This window comes from Phascolarctos cinereus, unplaced genomic scaffold (assembly GCF_003287225.1).
Source record: "Phascolarctos cinereus isolate Bilbo 61053 unplaced genomic scaffold, phaCin_HiC Scaffold_720;HRSCAF=1361, whole genome shotgun sequence".
Lineage (NCBI taxonomy): Eukaryota > Metazoa > Chordata > Mammalia > Diprotodontia > Phascolarctidae > Phascolarctos > Phascolarctos cinereus.
The window spans coordinates 1-20,716 of NW_027556092.1; the positions used below are offsets into that span (position 1 = coordinate 1).

The window sequence follows — 20,716 nt, forward strand, 5'->3', positions numbered from 1 at the left end:
GAAAGAGAGAGAGAGAAACCAAATCGTTACACAGTTTGTTAAAAAAAAAACACATACACAAATTCTAAATATATACATATATATGTATATATGCAAACATACAATATGCATATGTGTGTATGTAGGTATGCATGGACATGGCATGTTCAGAGTCTTCAGAGACTCTAGTGGGGAACTGTGGCTAGAAAAGTGCAAGTTAGGTGAACATTACATTCACGCCTTAAAATCTTCCTAATCTTCCTGACACATTGCTTGAAAACTATCATCCTTTCAGTCCCAGATTCTTAACTATTTTTGTGTGGTAGAGCCCTTTGGCATTCTGATGGATCCTATGGAACTCTTCTCAGAACAATGTTTTTAAATGCATAAATATATAAGATTAGAAAAGAAACAAATTATTCTGAAATACAGTTATAAATTTTTTTACATTCACAGATGCCATGTTAAGAACCTCTCCTTTAGGATGTGACCACAAATCACCCTGAAAGGGTGCTAGTCATTTATTCTCTCAGCGTAAATTAGTTTATCAGATTATTTCCCAACAAAGCTTCTAAGGACTTCTTTTGACATAAAGAGAGCAGAGAGATGTTCAAGGTGCTGAAGCCCTGGCAAAGAACTTGGCCCCTGAAAAATAAGAACAGGAATTCCAAATACCAAATTATCTTTCACATCTCTGCCTTAGGTGGACCATCTTCTTTCTGAAACACCTTCTCTACGGCTTCTCTCCCGTCTTGGCTCAGCCACCAAACCCAGGTTAGAAATTAACCTGCTCTTGCAAACAAGATTAGAAGAAAAGTAGAAAATTGGGAAAGAATTTTTACAGCCAGTCTCTCTGATAAGGGCCTCATTTCTAACATATAGAGAGAATTAAGTCAAATTTATAAGAATACAGGTCATTACCGGCTGTGTGACCCTGGGCAAGTCACTTAACCCCAATTGCCTAAAAAAAAAAAAAAAGAGTACAAGTCATTCCCCAGTTGATAAATGGCCAAAGGATATGAACAGGCCATTCTCAGGTGAAGAAATTAAAGCCATCAATAGTCATATGAAAAAATGCTCTAAATCACTACTGATTAGAGAAAGGCAAATGAAAACAACTCTGAGGTACTACATCACACATCAGATTGGCCAACATGATAAAACAGGAAAATGATAAGTATTGGAGAAGATTTGGGAAAATGGGAACACTAATGCATTGTTGGTGGAATTGTGAAATGATCCAACCATTTTGGAGAGCAATTTGGAACTGTGCCCAAAGGGCTATAAAAATGTGTATATCCTTTGACCCAGCAATAGCACTTCTAGGTCTATATCCCAGAGAGATCATACAAATGGGAAAAGGACCCACATGTACAAAAATATTTATAGCAGTTCTTTTCATGGTAGCAAAGAATTAGAAATTAAGAGGATGCCCATCAATTGGGGAATGGCAGAACAAGTTGTGATATATGCATGTAATTGAATACTATTATGCTATAAGAAATGAACAGGCTGACTTCAGAAAAATGTGGAAAGACTTGTGTGGTCTGAGGCTAAGTGAAGTGAACAGAAGCAGTAGAATGTTGTACATAATAACAGCCACGCTGCCTGATGACTAATATTGATAAACTTAACCCTTCTCAGTAATACAACGTCAGAACTTGACCCTCCTGTAAAAGGAGAAAAGAACAAATGCAAAGAAGGAAGGGCAGAGCCCTGTCTACACTGGCCACATTTAGGGTGGCCTGGTGTCTGGGGAGACAGGCAGCTGACAACGGGAAGCCACTGCCACCACTACTAGGATTTCCCTCAGAAACAGTAAAACCATGAATTGAATGGTTCATGGTGGTTTTTCAGGGGAGAGAAGTCCTGAAACTCCCATCCCATCAGGAGGAGCACAGGTGTTCATCTTCAGTGCTTGTCACCAGGTACAAAATAATTGGCCAATGATTTTACCCAAAGATTTCTGAGCTATAAGACATAGACAGGAGGGATGCAAAGACTTTAAACACTTTCAGAAAGGTGATTTGTATTTTATTTTTTGAGGGGACAAGATAAATTTGAATTGTGAGTGAAAGGTTTTTCACTTCCTCCCTCTTTTTTACTGGAAAAGAAAATCTTCCCTTTCCTGGGAGACTACATAATTATATAGACAGAATTATTTGGGTAAGTATATGGGTGGATACTTCGGCAAGTAGAAAGCTCCCTGCTTTGCTAATAGTGAACCTGGCACTGGGGTAGATTTGGAGAGTTCAAATGGACAAATCCCGACTCAGTGGCAGTCTTCTGAAGATGAACATTCTGGTCTGGAGAACAGAAGCTCCCAAAGTCACACAATTAGTAAGTACCATAACCAGGACAAGCCCAGGCCATTCTTTGACAATCCATTTAGCTAAGCTCAGAAAACAATGGGCCCAAATCTGTGCCCCTCCAAACTTCTTAGGATATCACTTGGGAAACACACCTATAGTCATAGAGTCTTGGAAAGTCATAGTCAAGAAGGCTTTTAAAGACCCTATATTCCCTAGTATTCTTCTTTACAGATAAGGAAACTGAGGCTCACAAAAGGAGAGGTAACTGGATTAAAGAGACATAGAGAGTAAGTAGTAGAGAGAGGAGTGGAATCCAGGTCATTTGATATCTCATTTAGAGACCTGCCCCTAGCTTTTAAGGCCTTGGGCAACCAGACAGAAGGGAGTGTCTACTGCCAGTAGGACACCTCAATTCTATACCAAACACCATTATTCTCTCAGGTCATCTGGTCCAAATATTATGGGGAGCAAGAATCTCTTCTATGGTGGCCAGGAGAATTAGTGGGGGGGCGGGGCGCAGAACCAAGATGGCAGAGTAAAAGCACTGACTTGCTTGCTCTTCCCCAAACCCCTCCAAATACCTATAAAAAATGGCTCTCAACAAATTCTAATGCAGCAGAACCCACAAAAAGACAGAATGAAACAAATTTAAAACCCAAGAAAGCCTGGATGATGGATTAGAAAGGTATATCACTCAAGGCAGTGAGAGGAGCGCAGGTCAGCATGGGCCCTCAGCCAAGGCAGGCCTCAGAGGACTGAATCACAGGCAGCTGTGGCAGTTTCCAGAATTCTCAACCCACAAATGCCAAAGACAACTTAGAAGGTCAGTGGGAAAAGTCTGTGTCTTTGGTGAGAGAGAGAAGTGCAGCCCCAGCCACAGTCCCCAAGTTTGGTCCCAGGGTGACAGCTGCTTCCTGAACTTCTGGCCCACAGACTGAGGGGGAATCGAGCAGCTGCTCAGAGGGAGATTGCAGGGATCTCTCTACCAGTGCAAGATTCTCTTGCTTTGCCCATGCTTGGATCTGAGTCATAGTTCTAGATGGCAGTCCTGGGGCAAAGAAGAGCACAGGTGTGGTAGAGCTTGTAGTGGTGATAGAGAGAGAATCCTCCTCCCAGTTCCAAAACAGAAAATAGTGTTTCTGGTCACTCATAGACCATACCACAGCCAGAAAAGGAGTAAATACCTTGCCCTTGATCATAGCACTTTGGAAGAACTGAAAATTTACAGGTCCCAAGAAGTATCCCTGAAAACAGCTGCACAAAACCCTGGAAGCTTGGAACAGTACATTCTCCACACTGGAAGCAGCCCCCTACCTTAACAAAGAGTTTATAACTCAAGTAATTGGTTGAGATCATGATTAAGCAGTGCAAAAAGAGTCAGACATAGAATCTACTTTGGTGAAAAAGAAGATCAAAACATACAACCAGAAGACAACAACAAAGTCAAAGCTCCTACATCCAAAGCCTCCAAGAAAAATATGAATTGGTCCCTGGTCAAGGAAGAACTCAAAAAGGATTTTGAGAAGCAAGTAAGAGAAGTAAAGGAAAAACTGAAGAGAAATGAGAGGATGCTAGAAAATCATGAAAAACAAGTCAAGAGCTTGCTAAAGGAGACCCAAAAAAATGCTGAAGAAAATAACACCTTAAAAAATAGCCTGACCCAAATGGCAAAAGATGTCAAAAAAGCCAATGAGGAGAAGAATGACTAAAAAGCAGAATTGGCCAAATGGAAAAGGAAGTCCAAAAGCTCACTGAAGAAAATACTTCCTTAAAAATTAGAATGGAGCAATTGGATGCAGTGACTTGATGAGAAATCAAGAATTGTAAAGCAAAACTAAAAGGATGAAAAATAGAGGACAATGTGAAATATCTCATTGGAAAAACAACTGACTGGAAAACAGATTGAGAGAGATAATTTTAAAATTATTGGACTATCTGAAAGCCATGATCAAAAAAAAGAGCCTAGATATCATCTTCAAGAAATTATCAAGAAAACTGCCCTGATATTTTAGAACCAGAGCAAAATAGAAATTGAAAGAATCCACATCACCTCCTGAAAGAGATCCCCAGAGGAAAACTCCTAGGAATATTGTAGCCAAATTCCAGAGTTCCAGGTCAAGGAGAAAGTATTGCAAGCAGCCAGAAAGAAACAATTCAAGTATGTGGAAACACAATCAGGATAACTCAAGATATACCAGCTTCTACATTAAGGAAACAGAGGGCATGGAATATAAATATTCTGGAGGGCAAAGAAGATAGGATTACAACCAAGAATCACTTACACAGCAAAACTGAGCATAATCCTTCAGGGGGAAAAAAAATGGTCATTCAGTGAAATAGGAGACTTTCAAGTGTTCTTGACGAAAAGACCAGAGTTAAACATGGTGGCCAGGACTAATAGTCATCTCTTCTCTGCTCAAAGAAATCCAATCAATTATTCTTAATCAATAATTCTATACATTAGACCAGAATGCAGAAAAACCTGGGTTAAAATCCTATCTCTGACACTCAGTAGATATATGACCTTGGACATACCTCTTATGATCCCCAGACCTTGCCTGTAAAATAAGGGGATTGGATACGATGCTGTCTTAAGTTCCTCTATCTCTAAATCTCTAAGTCTGGGACTTCTCAAAGAGATAGTTCATTTCTGTACAGTTGATTAATAAGTGTTTTTATCCTCACTTGAACTAAAACTTGTTTCCCTGTAACTTCCTTCCAAAGGTGCCCATCACTTTGTATTCCTTCCATATAATACCTGCTCCCTTGGCCAGAACAAACCCAAAGAAAACACATTCATTCCAAAGTACAAAAATCACACACAGTTTAATGAGATGGAAGCAATGCCATGCAAACCAGCCCCTTTCCCTCTCTCCTTCTTTGTCCACTCATCATCTCCTGAAATAATCCAAGTGTCTGCACAGAGCAGAAACATGGAACATGAAGTCACCAGAGTTTCACCCCCACTGTATTATATCTTGCACAGGTGAAAACTGAAACTCATACAGGGGAACTCAACCAAGGTCACACAATGAGCTAGTGGTAGAGCAGGACACCTGAAGCCAGGGGTCCTGACTCCTAGTCCAGGGAACTTTGCCCTGCACTCTGCAGCTTCTAGAGCACTAAGAAGGGCAGGGAAGGAGAGATACCTCAGGGAAGGAGGTGTTTTAAAGACAGCAGTATGAGTCTGGTGTGATGGGGAGAAATAAGGAATAGTTCCATTGGTTTCCCAGCAGACGTGGAAGCTGGAATTATGGCTGAAGGTGATGATGTGATGAAGAAAGACAAGGAGGCATTGGGCCACAAGATCACTGGATGAGCTGATTGATCCAATCCACAAAGGCCGCGACACGAGTGAAGACTCCAGGTCTATGGGGAGCAGCACAAATCTCTCCCCAACTCACTATTCCAGCCTGGAACCAGCATCCCTGAACCTTACAGACCAGGGCTCCCCCAGAGTCACCCTGGAAGACAAAAAAGAGGCTGTTAGGATGGCCCAAGGGACAGAGAATGCACAAGAGAACAGGACACCTAAGTTCAATCTAGAGTTAGGGGAAGGGCCTCACAGAGGAGCAAACACAGAAAGCCTCTCACCTGACAAGGGCCCCTGCCAGCTTCACCAGCACAGATCATGTCATCAAGAATAATCCTCTCCTCTTCAGGAATGAAGTTATTTTCATGGTATTCCTGGTCACAGGTTACGGCATCCATCACAGGGACCCTCACCTTCTGCAGGGTGAAGGGAGGGGGCAGGTGCTCTAAAGAGAGAAGCAATCATGAAGAATTACTGCGAGCTTAGATCAGAGGGCAGGAGAATTCTGGGCACAGTGAGACTCTGGGTCTATAAACAAAGGTGAGGGTACAGAACAGTCGTGGAGGCCAACATCTGTGCTCTGGGAATAACTGATACTTAGACACCAGGGTCAGCAAAGAAGCATAGTCAGAAGTCGACTGTCAGGACAAAGTAGTCATTTAGAGCTGAGAGTTATTTCAGAGATCACCTAGTTCAAACCCTTCATGTGACAGAGAGAGAAACTGAGGCCCAAAAAGGGAAATGGCACATAGTACATGGACACACAGGTAGAAAGCAGCCAAGTTTGGAACCCTCTAATTCCATATCCAGTGCTCTTTTCACTATAGCCTTTAGCAATGACCTTAGACTGAGCCCCCAGCAGGCTGAGCTCCCAGACACAGGGGGTTCTGGGACACAGCATCACTGCTCTGTATAGCAAAGAAACAGGACTTGTCAAAATAATTTTCCTTAATAAAGAAATCCTGGAAATGTCATCTCTACAACCCTTTCTGCTGTCTTCACCACAGTCCTTGCAATGCCTAGTCTTGGCCTTGATCCTGGCCCTCTACTAACCCTGGGACATCCAGAGCCCCACACCTCCCACCCACTCCCAGCCTCTCACAGCTCACCTTCAGATCCAATGTTCCCCCAACCAGAGACCCAGCATTCCATGTCTGGAGTGAAGGTCTGGGAGGCTTCAGGGAGCGTGATGGTTTGGACATTCTCATTCAGCTGTACAGGGAACTGGAGTTTTAGCAGGGCAAGGTCAGAGCCTGCCTTGAAACCAGTATACTTAGGGTGAATGATGATCTCTTCCAGGGGCACCAGGTTGTCATCTTCATATAGATTCTGTTGCCTCAACTGGACCATATATTGTGAAGTTTCCTTTCCAGATCTGGAAAAAAGAGGGAGAATAATATTCCTTAGAGGGGCTACATGGCCCAGTCCAAGTATCCTGAGACCCAGTTGGACCCATCTGTGCCCTCTAGCTTTCAACCATGGAACTGGGCATTTGGACCTTCCTGGAACTCCCATAGCCCCCCACCACCCATAACACGGGGAAGTTCCCTAGCTCTCCCTCTGCTAACTCTCCTTCTCTTTCCCCTGGATTTCCCATCTTATCGTAGTAACATTGTGCCATACATCTGTTAGGCACTTTGCAGATGAAAAAGAGATTTTTTTGTCCAATAGCCAAGTGAGGAACTCACGATAGGGATTGGTATCCCCATTTTAGAAAACGAGGCCCAGAGAAGGGAAGAGCCTTGTCCAAGGTCATACACTGTGTTAGTATGTGGCACAGTCTGAACTACAATCCAGATCCTCTTTCTCTGAGACCTGAGGCTCTCTCTGTCCCACCCTCAATTCATGCCCCCTTGCACCTCTGAGAGGGGGGAAGTTGATTCACCTAGGAAAGCAGTGGGCAGCTGTCAGGATCCAACTGGGGTCGATGAGAGAGCCCCCACAGATGTGCTTCCACAAACCACCAACACTTTTCCTCAGACTGATCTGCCATGGCCATTCTCCCTCCTGAGCATCATCGCCCCCAACAATCCTAGTCTCCTGCTTGTCTGGATGGAGAAATGGGTGATTGTGCAAGAAGATCCATCAGTGTTGTGAATCCTCGCATCTAGTTCTCATGCCAGGATCTCATACATTGCCAGTGATCATTCCTGGCCTTGAGATTCTCTGCCAAGAGCTGGTTGGCAGCTGACGTGCCATCACCATCTCCCGGTAAACAAAGTAACAGTAGCTGACATTCTACAGTGTATTAATCGTTTAAATTGCCCTTCCCATGAACTCTGTCCACTGATGATCCCATGTGATCCTTATAACAACTCTGTGGGGATAAATAGTACAGGTATTATCATTTTACAGATGAGGAAACTGAGGCTCCAAATGGGTAAGTATTAGAAACAGAAATAAGATTGCAGTTAGGGCTTTCCTTACCCAAAGTCTGGCATCTCCACTACAACTTTCTGCCAATCCTTCAAGAAGTCTCTAGGGAGCACCCACTATGTGCCAGTACACTGTGCCATGTGCTCAGAACGCAAGGGCAAAGAATGAAACTACCCCAACTTGGAAGGAGCTCACATTCACACTGGGAGAAGCCAGAGTCTGGTCACCTGGAAACTACCTCTGCCCTAATCAAACCACCCTATCCCTAGGTAAGAGCTGAACGTTCTCTCCTGGATCCCAGGAAATACTCCCCATGCGGCCACCAATAGGCTGAGCACTGGAAACAGGAATTCCAGGGTGTAGACAATACTTGGATGGGGCTATAACTCACCTTGAATCACAGGGACTGAGTTTCCCAGGAGGGGAAGGGTCAGAAGCAGCAGGAAAATCATCTGGACAGAGAGAAAAGGGAGAGGGCTCGGGTCAACAGAGAAGGGCTCCAGTTGCTAGAGTCTGGGGTGGAGCAAAGTCCTCCAGCCCAACATCTCCATCCAACTGAGCCTGGGCTGGGTAGCCAAGGTCTGAGAATGGAGCAGGATCCTTACCTTGATCTACTTCTCCAGTTCTGTGCTTCTCCCTTGGTCAGCACCCTACTTATACACCCATAACAGGAAGTTCAAAAAAAAGAGAAGAGCGAGATTGCCCACGGGGGCATTTAGCCCTCCTCTGGGGATTGGAGGGAGAGGTAAGGTGGTGGAGCAAGTGGATTTGGGACACACACAGGTCAACAGCCAGTCAGATCCTGATGTTCTCATCTTCTCCTATTCCATCCCCACCCCCTTTCTGCTCCTCAGGCCCTCTTCCCCATTTTTCTGGATCATTCAAAGTCTTGGCCTCTGGCACCAATCATAAGTAGACCAAAGGTATTTAGGACTCCCTACATGCTCAGACTTTCCCTACCTCTATGTTGCTTTCTTCTCTCCAAGCACTATTCCAGGTATGTTTTGTTAGTATAGTTATCTGTGAGAAGCATGGCATATTGGATAGACAGTTGGCCTTGGTTTCAACACCCACATTTGACTCATATTCAGTGCAGGACCCTGCTGGAGTTCCTTCATCTCAACACCTTGGCATTCTCCAAAACCACAAATTACAGAGCAGGTCCCCATCTGTGCTTACAGGGGGAGTTGACTCACTTGCACTTCCCTATAGACCAATTCATAAATTCGGGAAGTTTTTCAAGTAGATATCTCTGCTTGTTTCTTAGTACCTTCCCTAGATTGTGAGCTCCGCAGGAGGACAGCAGTCCTCTTTTACCTAGGCTTTGCGCATTTCCCAGTTACCATCACGTACTTTGTACTCTGCCCAAAATAAACACTAACAAAATAAGCATCAAATGAATTATTAAACGAGTGAGCAAATGAAGTAAGAGGATCATATAATTTCAAAATTTAGAGTGGGCCTCATTTTACGAAGGAGGAACTTGAGGCCCCTAGAGAGAAGGTGGCTCACCTAAGGTCACAGCTGTAATAAGCCAGCATCTGAACTCAGGATCTCTGATTCTATGCGCTCTCTCCACTATGCCTAGCTGCCTTCGCATCCAAACTCTTCATTTTACAGAATAGGAAACTGAGCCCAAGAGATACTAATTGACCTGCCCACAGTGACAAAAAGAGCTGCTATAAATATTGTTGTACATGTGGGTCCTTTCCCCTTTTTTTAAAAATCTCGATCTAGTAGTCCTATTACTGGATCAAAGGATATGCACTATTTCATCGCCCCTTAGCCATAGTTCCAGATTCTGGCACCCATTTCTAAGCATGTTCTTTTATTCTGTTAAAGACTGGATGTTGGATATGAATTTTCTGTGACTGCCTGAGGACGTAATCATGAGCCACTGATACGTTTTGTAACTATCGCCAAGGGCAGAAATGTTGTGAATCTGGCCATAGCTACCCCACCAGAATCACAGAACTAGACACCTAGTGTTCAGCAGAAATCTGCCTTCCTATAACTTCTGCCCTTTGGTGCTGGGTCTGCCCTCTGGAACCAAGCAAAACATATCTAATCCCTCCTCCATATTTCAGCCAATTAGATATTTGAAGATGAGGCTCAGGTCCCCATCAAAGACTTCTCTTCTCAGCTCCCTCCTCTGGCCTCCATTCTGTCCCTTGTCTTGCAGTCCAGAACCTGTTCCCAGCTCCCCTTGCTCTTAAAGGTCCAGAAGTAATCAGGAAGTGAGGGAAAGACCAGCCAGGGAAGGTGATGCTTGACGTGTTCATCTGCTCTGAGTGTCAGAATCAGAGAACGTGGGTAGCAGCTGGATTTGTGTTCACAGCTGGAGTGTAGTTGGAGTTTCCAGCTGCAGTAGGAGCTAGCTGTCCTTCCAGTGCCTAGGGGATGGGACCAGACAGAGCTTCATCCTCCTTTTGGATTGACAGGGCCTGATAAGGCCTGGCAGCTCCAGCTCCTGACCTGTGAATGCCAGGGTCTGGCCATGGTTTGTACTGTGACTCCCCCATGATTTTATGCAAGGGCCTCTGGGTTTTCTGGAACAAAATGTGTTGAAGAAAGAGTTCAACTCTATGCATTTTTAGAGGGGTGCTGTCTCCAACTTTTGAGGTGAAATGAGAAACTTCAATTGTGGGTTATTGTTCCTTCTATCACCTCTCTCCAATAGCATCCAGAGCACTTAGTGCATGGTACTAGGCACCTAATAAATAATCCCTTGTTGACTCCCTACCATTGGTTGGAGGAAAGGAAGATGTCTAGTTCCTTCCAGAAAATGCTACATAGTCATATCTGTTGCTGTGGGTGTAACAACATATTCTTGTACCTACCGTATAGCAATACTTGGGAGCTTTGTGGGATATCTTGGTAATACAATCTAAAAGATTTTAAACTAAAACTATTGAGAATGGACAAGATTTGACTACATTAAAGCTTAAAAGCACACCAAAACTTTGTTATCTCTATTGTCTTCCACCATTAGAATATAAGCTTTTCAAGACCAGAGACTGACTTTTTTATTTCTTCTACTTGTATCTCTAGTGCATAGGACAGTCTCTGGTAAATAGCATGCATTTAATAAATGTTTGTGTTCTTCGCTTACGGATCTGAACTGTGCTCCGGTCAGACTACATCTGGAGAATAACTAGTTCTGGGCACTACGTGTAAGAAGCACATTGACGGGCATAAGAATATGCAAAGGAGAAGAGCAAAGATTGTGAAGGGCCTGGACTCTATGTCATATGAGGATCAATCAAAAGGAAATGAAGGCTAATTTAGAGGAATTACAAAGATACAAATTCAGGCTGGATGCCCAGGGCCAGCTGGGTAGCACAGTGGATATAGTGCCGGGCCTGGAGTCAGGAAGACACAACTTCTTTTGTTCAGATCTGGCCCCAGACACTTGCTAGCTGTGTGATGCTGAGTAAGTCACTTACCCTTGTTTGCCTCAGTTTCCTCATCTGTAAAATGATCTGGAGAAGGAAATGGCATACAACTTAGTATCTTTGCCAAGAAAACTCCACCTAGAGTAACAAAGAATTGAATATGACTGTAATAATTCCACAACAACAATTTTCTAGTATAGCTTCAGAATCTTCACCCCCTACTTATATAGTAAGCACCAGGAAGGCAGGGCCTGTATCTTACCTAAACTTGGTGTCTTTCCCAGAGCCTAGCATAGTGCTCTCTTACAAATACTCAAATAGATTCAAGATTTCATTGATTCAGGAATTCCTTACAATAGTAAAGCTTGCAGCCTGCCTGCACCTGCCCTGCCTAGGTGATTCCTATCCATGACCTCCCCAAAACGTGCTGCAGAAGGTCCACCTGACATGCTGGCAGCCTTCCTCACTTTCTCCCGATGTTTCAGGGGTACCAGTGGAACATTCTAGCTGACCACCTGGAGTCCAACACTCTTGTCCCAGGACTAGCCCATTTTTTCTTCTTGTCATACAATTCTCTGCTAATATCCTTTTTTCCTGTTCTCTGTTCCTCATCAGTAGAAGACTGCAGCTTGCTCCAACTCATCATCCATCTTTCCACTCCCTTCAGTGGGATACCAATCTTTAGTTCTTCAGAGGCAGGTGGGTTCCAGGTCTTTTCCACCATAGAGAAATACTAGAAAAAATGAACCAGGGAGGTGGGAAAGGAAGGTAGTGGGGACAGGTATAGGGTTGGGAGTCAGGAGACCTGGGCTTTGAGTCTGGATTCTGTTACTAATTCACTGTTATGACTGAACCACTTCTTTCCTTTCTCTGGGCCTCAGTTTCCTCCTGTATAAAATGAAGTAACAGTACCTGCCCTAGCATCTTCACTTGGATGTCACATAGAAAAGCTCATCTAAGCTGTAAAGCATCATAGAGATGGCGTGGCCCCCAAGCCAAAGCCAGCTGTTTCCAGGGAACAAGATCCTGCCTGCCTATCCCCTAGATGGCCAAAAGAGGCCACCAATCTGAGGGAACAGCATCCTTTCTTCGAGGACAAGCTGCCACTCCTGGTCTACTCTGCCACCCACTTTATCTCTTTCTCAAGGAGAATCTACAAGGCAATCTTCCATTTATTGAATCTTCCTTCTTCTTTGTGCTTTCCTTTCTACCAAGAATGCCATGGAATCATAGACTAAAGGTTGGAAGGCACCTGAGGGAACACCTAATACAATGCCATCATCTCTATCCTAGAGATGGCTGTGTTAACATTAAAAACTGTTTTTATTCTGACATTAACAAATAGCAAATAAAATGTGCATTTCTTTACAGATAATAGAACAAAAAAAGAACACGGTAACGAAAATGCAGGTTTTTATTACGTACAGTTTTCAGCTTCAATTCTTCGCAGTTACACCCTGCAAGGTGGTTCAGAGAGAAGATGGTCCACCTAAGGCAGAGATGTGAAGGAGGATAATTTGGTCTTTGAAATCCCTGTTCTTATTTTTCAGGGGACAAGTTCTTTGCCAAGGCTTCAGCACCTTGAACATCTCTCTGCTCTCTTTATATCAAGAGGTGTCTGGAGCAGCTTTGTTGGAAATAATCTGATAAACTAATTTACGCTGAGAGAATAAATGACTAGCACCCTTTCCAGGGTGATTTGTGGCCTCACATCCTAAAGCAGAGGTTCTTAACATGGCATCCATGAATGTAAAAAAAATTACAACTGTATTTCAGAAAAATTTGCTTCTTCTATAATCTTATATATTTATGCATTTAAAAACACTGTTCTGAGAAGAGTTCCATAGGATCCACCAGAATGCCAAAGGGCTCTACCATACAAAAATAATTGAGAACCTGGGCCTGAAAGGGATGATAGCATTTTAAGCAGTGTGTCAGGAAGATTAGGAAGATTTTAGGGCTCATGGGGCTTGAAATGGAATGTTCATCTACCCATCTAACCTGTACTTTTCCGGCCACATCGTTCCCCACTAGTCTCTGAAGCCTCTGAACATACTATGTCCATACATACCTATGTACACACATATGCATATTTGCATGTTTGCATATATACATCTATATATGTATATATGCTTACAATTTGTATATATGATTTTTTTAACAAACTGTGTGTAATCGTTTGTTTTGATCTCTCCTCTCTCTTTCTCTTTCTCATTCCCTCCTCGATATTCCAATTTTTTTAATGTTTGTTGATTTGTTGATTAAGTTCACAATAAAAAAGATTAAGTTCATCCCTCTCCATGGTGCTCCCTTTTCACTCACACTTGTTTTGTATGCAATAACCTCTAATCCTTTCTCCAGCTGTTTTCTAGAGATGGCCATTGGCTGGGACTGATTCTCTCCAGAATTCTCTTCCCAGCTTGTTCATTGCTGGGCAAGCACTAGAGGGTAACCAAAGACGGGGCAAATACAAAGTGAGAATAGTTTTGATCCATCATCATCATCTTACCTTCTCTGTCCCTTCCAGTCCTTCACTCTCATATCTGTCTTTGTTTCTAACTCCCAAATGGCTGAGAACTATGTCACTGCCCTTTGGTGCCTCCTAATAAGCAATACTATTGTAAGAAATGAAAGTGCTTTCTTCACCCTCCCTGTGAGGTAGGCAGCATGAGTATTATTTATCTTGACTTTATAGATGAGGAAACTGAAGCTCAAAGAGATCAGGCTGACTTTCCCAGTAGTATCACATAAATAGTAGGTATCAGACTAAGGCTTGCCTCCAGGCTTTGCAACACTAAAGCCACTTTCCCCCCTAGGCCTCTGATCTGCTTCTTTTACTCTCCATTGACAGCTCCTTGAATCCTCAGGACCTGAAGATCCAGCTGGGGGAACAGTTTCTCTATACCATCTCCCTGCTGCCCTTACCATCTCAAGCCCTGTGATGGGGCCTTGGACTCTATGGCAGGGACCACAAACTCTTTGGGAAGACTGAATGTTAGTCCTTGGCCTTGCTCTAGCTTTATCCCTGGAAAAGGAAATGGGAAACCACTCCTGTATCTGTGCCAAGAAAGAGTCAAATGGGGTCACAGAGTCAGACACGACTGAAATGACTGAACAATAACCGACTTTATCCTGCCAATCAGCCACTACCTGCAGCTTAGGTTTCACCTTTATAGTGGTACTGCTGTAAATATGGGAAAATCTCCCTTTGTCTTTGACTTTCTTAGGTACATTCTTAATCAGGCTATAGCAGGGAGAAAGGGTATGCATAGTTTCATGACTTTTGGAGCATAATTCTAAATTATTTTCCAGAATAGTTAGAACAACTCACAGCTTCATGGATGGTACTTTAGTGTCGCTGTCTTTCCAATCCACTCCAACATTTACCATGTTTACTTTTTTCCATCTTTGTCAATCTGATGGGTACAAGGTGATGTTGTAATTTACATTTTGGAGTTGTTTCAATTTACATTTCTCCCACCATTAATTACTTGGAGCAGTCTTTCATGAATTGGTTGATAGCTTTTATTTCTTCTTTTGAAACTGCCCATATGTATCTTCTGACCACCTACCTATTAGTAGATAGCCCTTGCTTGTAGGAAATTTGTGTAAATTGTTTATATATGTTGCACATTAGACTTTTATCAGAGAGAGCTAAAACAAGTCTTTCCCACCCCAATTCAACTATTTCTCATCTCATTCAAGCTGCGTTGTTATTGTTCATGAAACAGCTTTCCAGCTTAGAATAAATAAAATTGTCCATTTTCTCTATTATGATTACCTTTCTCCCTTATTTACTTAACATTTCTTCCCCTAGTCGTAGATGATTAAAGTCTTCCTTCAACTCACCTTTAATTTTTAATATGATCTTTTATATTCAGGTTACATGTGGATTTGGAATGTTTTTCAGTTTATGTGCTAAGATAGTGATCTAAATCTAATTTCTGCTGGGCTTCTTTTCAATTTCCCCAGTAGTTTTTGTTGACCAGGGATACCTTTATCCCAATAATTGGTGTTCTAAAATCTTACACTGTTTGCTCCTGGATCTTGCTTACCTAGCCTGTTCTGTTGAGTAACTTGTCTATTTCTTAACCAGTACAGATGCTTTTTGGTGGTTACTGTTGTGTAAGACATCTTTAGGTGATTTCACCTGGTGTGGTAGGGTTGGAGAGGGGGGAGAGCCCATTCCAGACATGCTGAACAGAATATATAAAAGCTGGGGAAGGGATAATGAAGGCTTATCTTTAGATTGGCTGCAATGGAAATGGAAAAGAAGAGAGAGATGTCAGAGATTTGTGGACATAGCTTTGATGGGAGGTGGCAGAAGTGTCAAGGATAACTCCAAGGTTTTTCCCCTCTTATGACAAACCTTCAAAAGAGAACAGGAAGAGGAGAAAGTTTAGAAAGGAAAATCATAGCTTCAATTTTGGACAAGTTGGGTTAGAAGTGGACATCTATCCAGCCAAGTGAAATTCTGAGGTGAAGTTGGCTGGAGAGGTATAGATTTGAGAATTATAACTGAGTAATAATGAGCAGCCAGGTGGTGTGACAGTGCACAGACTCTGGGCCGGGAGTCAGGAAGGCTCATCTTCCTGAGTTCAAATTTGGCCTCAGCCTCAGTTCAATTTTGAACTCAGACACTTACCAGATGTGAGACCCTGGGCAAGTCACTGAACCTTGTTCGCCTTAGTTCCTCATCTTTAAAATGAGTTGGAGAAGGAAATGGCAAACCACTCCACTATCTTTGCCAAGGAAACATCAAATGGGGTCACAAAGAGTCAGACACCAGTGAAAAATGACTGAACAACAACAACAACAACAGATGAGTTCACCAAGAGAGAGTGCATAGGGAAGAGAAACACACCTAGAATAGCCGGTAATCTGATCAGAGGTCTGGAATCTGACCTGATTCACTAAGGCCAGTGCTTCGCACCACACACACATGGTGGCACATAGCAAGTGCTTAATAATGTGTGCTGTTTCACTGGTAGATGTATGGTTTACATTATTTGGAGGCAGAATGAGTCTACTATCATTGACTCATCCACCAGGGAATTTGGACTTATCCAGACATCTTGATATCTGTCATGTTAATACCTCCCTGCTCCTCATGTGGAATTGCCCCCTGTAGCCTGAACCTCCAGAAACCATGCCCTCCCTCCCTGAGCAGTTTGAGCAACTTAGCACTGAAATTCTGCCTGGGACAGCTGAGCTCCCATGTATACATCCTGTTTGTACATAGTTGTTTTCATATTTTCTTCTCATTACACTATCAGCTTCTTGAGAATACAGACTACTTTTGGCCTTTCTTTGTAACCCTGGGCTTAGCACAGTAGATAGTTACTACATTCTTGTTGATTTAAGTGAGTACAGACTCCCCTAACTCACTCCACCTAGCTAGCCTCAGACCATGCTTCGTATCCCATCCATTTATTCACCAGGAAACCTGATGCTACCAGGGCATCATGCTATCTGCCTTGCAAGCACATGGGTATCCTTCCACACATTTTGCCCTGCTTGCTTCCTATCTCTTATGGTCAGAACAGTCATGAAAGTAAGATTGCTTTTGGAAAGGACATCATGACCAATTGCCCTGTGGCTTAGAACCTCTGTCACTTGCCAAAACAAAACCCCTTTCTCTGTTTACCACTTTCCTATATGGATTGCTCCTCTACCCCTTTAGAACATAAACTACTTGAATACAAGGATTCTCTCATTTCTGAATTCTGTAAGAGCAGAAATGAGAGCCTAGCATATGATAGGTGCTTAATAGATGCTTTCTTATTTATTCATTGATTCACTCGCTCGTTTGTTCATTCATTCACTCATTCAAGTGGGAAATAGAATCAAGGTTAGGAGAAGACATGTCTCCTGGAAATTTTGGAGAAGGTGGTCAACTTATTCTCTGTGAACAGAGCTTCCTCTGCCCCTATGTCTCATCTCCTCTGCCTTTGAGCTACCTCTTCCTTGGAACTCTGTCCTACTGCCCCAGGGCTCCCTAGTCAAATTCTCTGAGCTCTAGGGGAAGGGGTGAAGGCATTGGGCAATCCATTGGTGTGAGGAGCCATGAACCCATCAGTCACATCCAATTACTTGGGCCTAAGTGGGTACTTAGATGCCCAGTGAGAAATCTCTACCCTTGCATCAACCACCAAAGGATTTCAGGCAGCCTGAGAAATATGTAGAGGATGTAAAAGAAAGTAAAGATATAACAAGTGTTTTATCTACACCCCACTCACCGCCGTCCACTAGTCACCACCGTGCCCATCATGTAACTTGGCAGGTGGGCTGCCACTTCCTACTTTTGCCTCTTTCTTACGTGACCCATGGCTACCAACCACCGTCAGTCTGTCTTACCTGAAAAGTGAGCCACTAAAAATCTATCTGTGGCCAGAAGAAAGTTAGCCTATTTTAATTTTGGCCCTACATACTGCCAGGTTGTACAAGTCTGAACTAGGCCATCAGAACAGATGATTTCAGCCGTCATTCCACCTCTCTTGTTTTGTCCACACTGATCTTAGACAAAGAAGTGATCATAATCTGCAGCAAAATCCTTCCACTGGCTTTCACTGAGAAACCCAGGGGTCTCCACTCACTTCTTCTCCCATAAGGTCAGGTTGAGTCTGTGCCTGGGACAGCTTTGGACACTGAATTACTCTCTACATTCTCTGGGGCTGGATAGCCCTGGAAGATATGGGCTCAGTCTGTATGTACTAGGATGAATTCAATTCAGTTTAGACTGAATAGAATTCATTTTTCCTTTTCCTTTATTCTGGAGTCCCTGACACTACTGGATCCCATGTGAGGGCTTTTTGTTTCTTTTTAGTAAGGGTAGCTCAAGAATGTTCTAACCTCCAATGTAAAACCCCTGGCTACTTAGTTATTACCATACTAACAAAAGCCTAGGCAAATCACAAGCCAGAATCAGTGAAAACATTTAATTGGAACAGAAGTGGAAAGGAAACAAACAATAAAAAAAATTCTAGGGTCAAGAAAGTTGAAAAAAAATCATGAAAAGCAAATGTTGTGAAATTTAAGGACTCAGAAGTATTCTAATTCTTGTCCCAAATTATACTCCTAGCCAGATCCACTGGTTCTCCTTCACTACTTTCTTTTTCCATATAGAGACTGTCTGAGCCATGGAGACATTTCTTTGGGCTCTGTCATCAAAGCTCCCTGCTGCTTGGGGAAATGAACACTAGAACCTAGGGTCTAACAATGTCTCTGGCTAGCTATGCAGGCAAGGTGACTCTCTTGTCTTTGCCTGCCTCCTTCATACCTTCATACCTCAAGACTCATTTACCTTCTCAAGACACAAAATCAGCTCCCTGGGTCTGCTCTCACACCTCCTCCCTTTTCCTTTCCCTGAACTTCAAAAGTCCTCCCTCAAATAGCCTTCTATACCTGATGTCATCGTGGACGCAAGAACTGCTCTGTCTTTTTCTTTCTCCAGTTCTTTTTTTCCAAATACTTTTATTATATATATTGTTTTAAATATTTTCATTCCCTCGCCTTCTCTGAGAGCATCCCTAAAACAAAAAAAAGAAAAAAAGAAAAACAGTTCATTAAAACAGCCAAACTGCCAAAAAAAAAAGGCATATAATGTCTTTATTTGATATCTTGCCAAAATCTGACCTCAGCCAAGAGAAATTCTCAAGGCTCTTCTCTACTCTTAAAACAAAAAAAAAAAACAGAAACAAAACTCTGGGAAGTAGTTAACATTTGTGAACAATTCTTCATATTCTTTGTCTTCCCCCACTGTACTGTCTATGTTGCCTGTGGTTCTTTACCATCTTCCTTTTAATTTGAGGACCCTCAGAGTCCCCCATATTTTTATCTCACGCTGCTTACCTCCATATAGATCCTAAAAAGAAACATTAAAAACCCATAGCTTGAGCCATTTCCCAACCTGTAGCAGTGCTCAGTCACAGTCCTCTTGCTGAGTATGAAGCATGACCAAGGCCAAGACTGTGACTATTATCCCTTTCCCCTTCTCTTGGTTTTCTGTCCTTTTGACCTAGCCTTGTATCTGTACTGGTTCAGAAACTGACCAGTGAATGAGTGACTACTAGGTACCCATGTATTGCCCTGGATTTTTGTCATTTCCTCCACTGCCCTTTCTGTTACTGATGATGTCGCTTTAACAAGGTTTGAAATTCCCTTGATGTATATTAAATCTAGCCCTAGGGTCTCACTGCTCCTCTGACACTAGTGACAACACTGAGTGAGGATTGATAATTCCCAGCTAATTTATAGCCTTGAGCTGCAGTCTTGTGGCTTGGCCTGTAACAGGAGGATAGAGAGTTGGGTAAGAGGCAAATAGACTGGAAGGTCAGACAGAAGATGATGGGTCAAACAGACCTGGTGAGCTGGAGGGCAGTAGCAGCAGACTCCAGGGGAACAAGAATCCCCAGAGATGTCAGGGGTAAAGGTGTAGCTGAGCATCCAGAAATTCATTGGAATAGCTGAGATTGGCCAGAAGCCCACGAGTGACTTGATGTTAGCAAGCTGAGAACTAGGCAAAAAGACAAGCTGAAAGACAGATGGGCAGAAAGGGAAGCTGACTAAAAGATAAGCAGGCAGGCACACACATAGGCATTCCCTCCCTGCCCCTCTGGGTCTGGCTTGGATTTGAATGGGGGCACAATCTTGCTACAAGAGAAAAAAACTTGAATTTTAGGTCTTGTCATGGTTTGGGGATGTGTTGGTATGGTGGTACCCTCTTGGCCCTGCTCTCCTCACACCACACAGAAGCCTCCCCACTCATTCCATGAGTAAATGTGAGCTTGTAAATCAACCTTGTATACAGGGGGAGCTTTGTAAGAGTCTGCAGTGTGACAGAGAATGGATTGGAACAACAGCTAGAGAGGCCTTGTGCCTGGGTCACATCCTTAGAGATAGTCTAGGAGGAAAGGCCTTGTCTTTTGTGATTACTTTGCTTATCATTATTATTCCTGACATGCGGGCCATCTCCAGTTGTCCTGATCTAGATCTTGCCATTGCACCAGCATGGCTTCAGAGGAGAAAGTGAGGCTGGTGACTTTGCAGAGCCCTTCCTCACCTAAGTCCAATTCACTTGCACGTCATGACATCACCTCCCTGATGTCACGGTCCTTTTCAAGGAGAAAGGACAAACAACAGTTCCTGATATAATTATGCTTGTGGAGCAATACTTGGGTGCCCCATCACTCATGGGCTCTCAGAAAGCTACCCCCCGAGATGGAGGCACTTTGAGGATTGGCATCAACTCAAAACTGTGGTTCAGGAACTTCCATATTTGAATTTACTTTTACAAGGACGAAGGACACAGTAGTTCATAGAAGAAGACATCTATTCGAGTA

The 20,716-nt window shown here is 43.1% G+C and overlaps 1 protein-coding gene across 1 annotated transcript; it reads right to left on the reverse strand.

Annotated features, from left to right (window-relative positions):
- Positions 1-5,499: 5,499 nt before the first annotated feature.
- On the reverse strand, positions 5,500-19,907 carry LOC110204624 (tryptase alpha/beta-1-like; the record flags this gene model as incomplete). The annotated part of the gene is made up of 6 exons (XM_020980763.2): positions 5,500-5,755; positions 5,886-6,049; positions 6,714-6,979; positions 7,490-7,652; positions 8,372-8,432; positions 19,737-19,907. Coding segments are annotated over 6 exons (981 nt in total), but the record flags the coding sequence as incomplete, so codon positions are not given.
- Between the last annotated feature and the right edge of the window lie 809 nt (positions 19,908-20,716).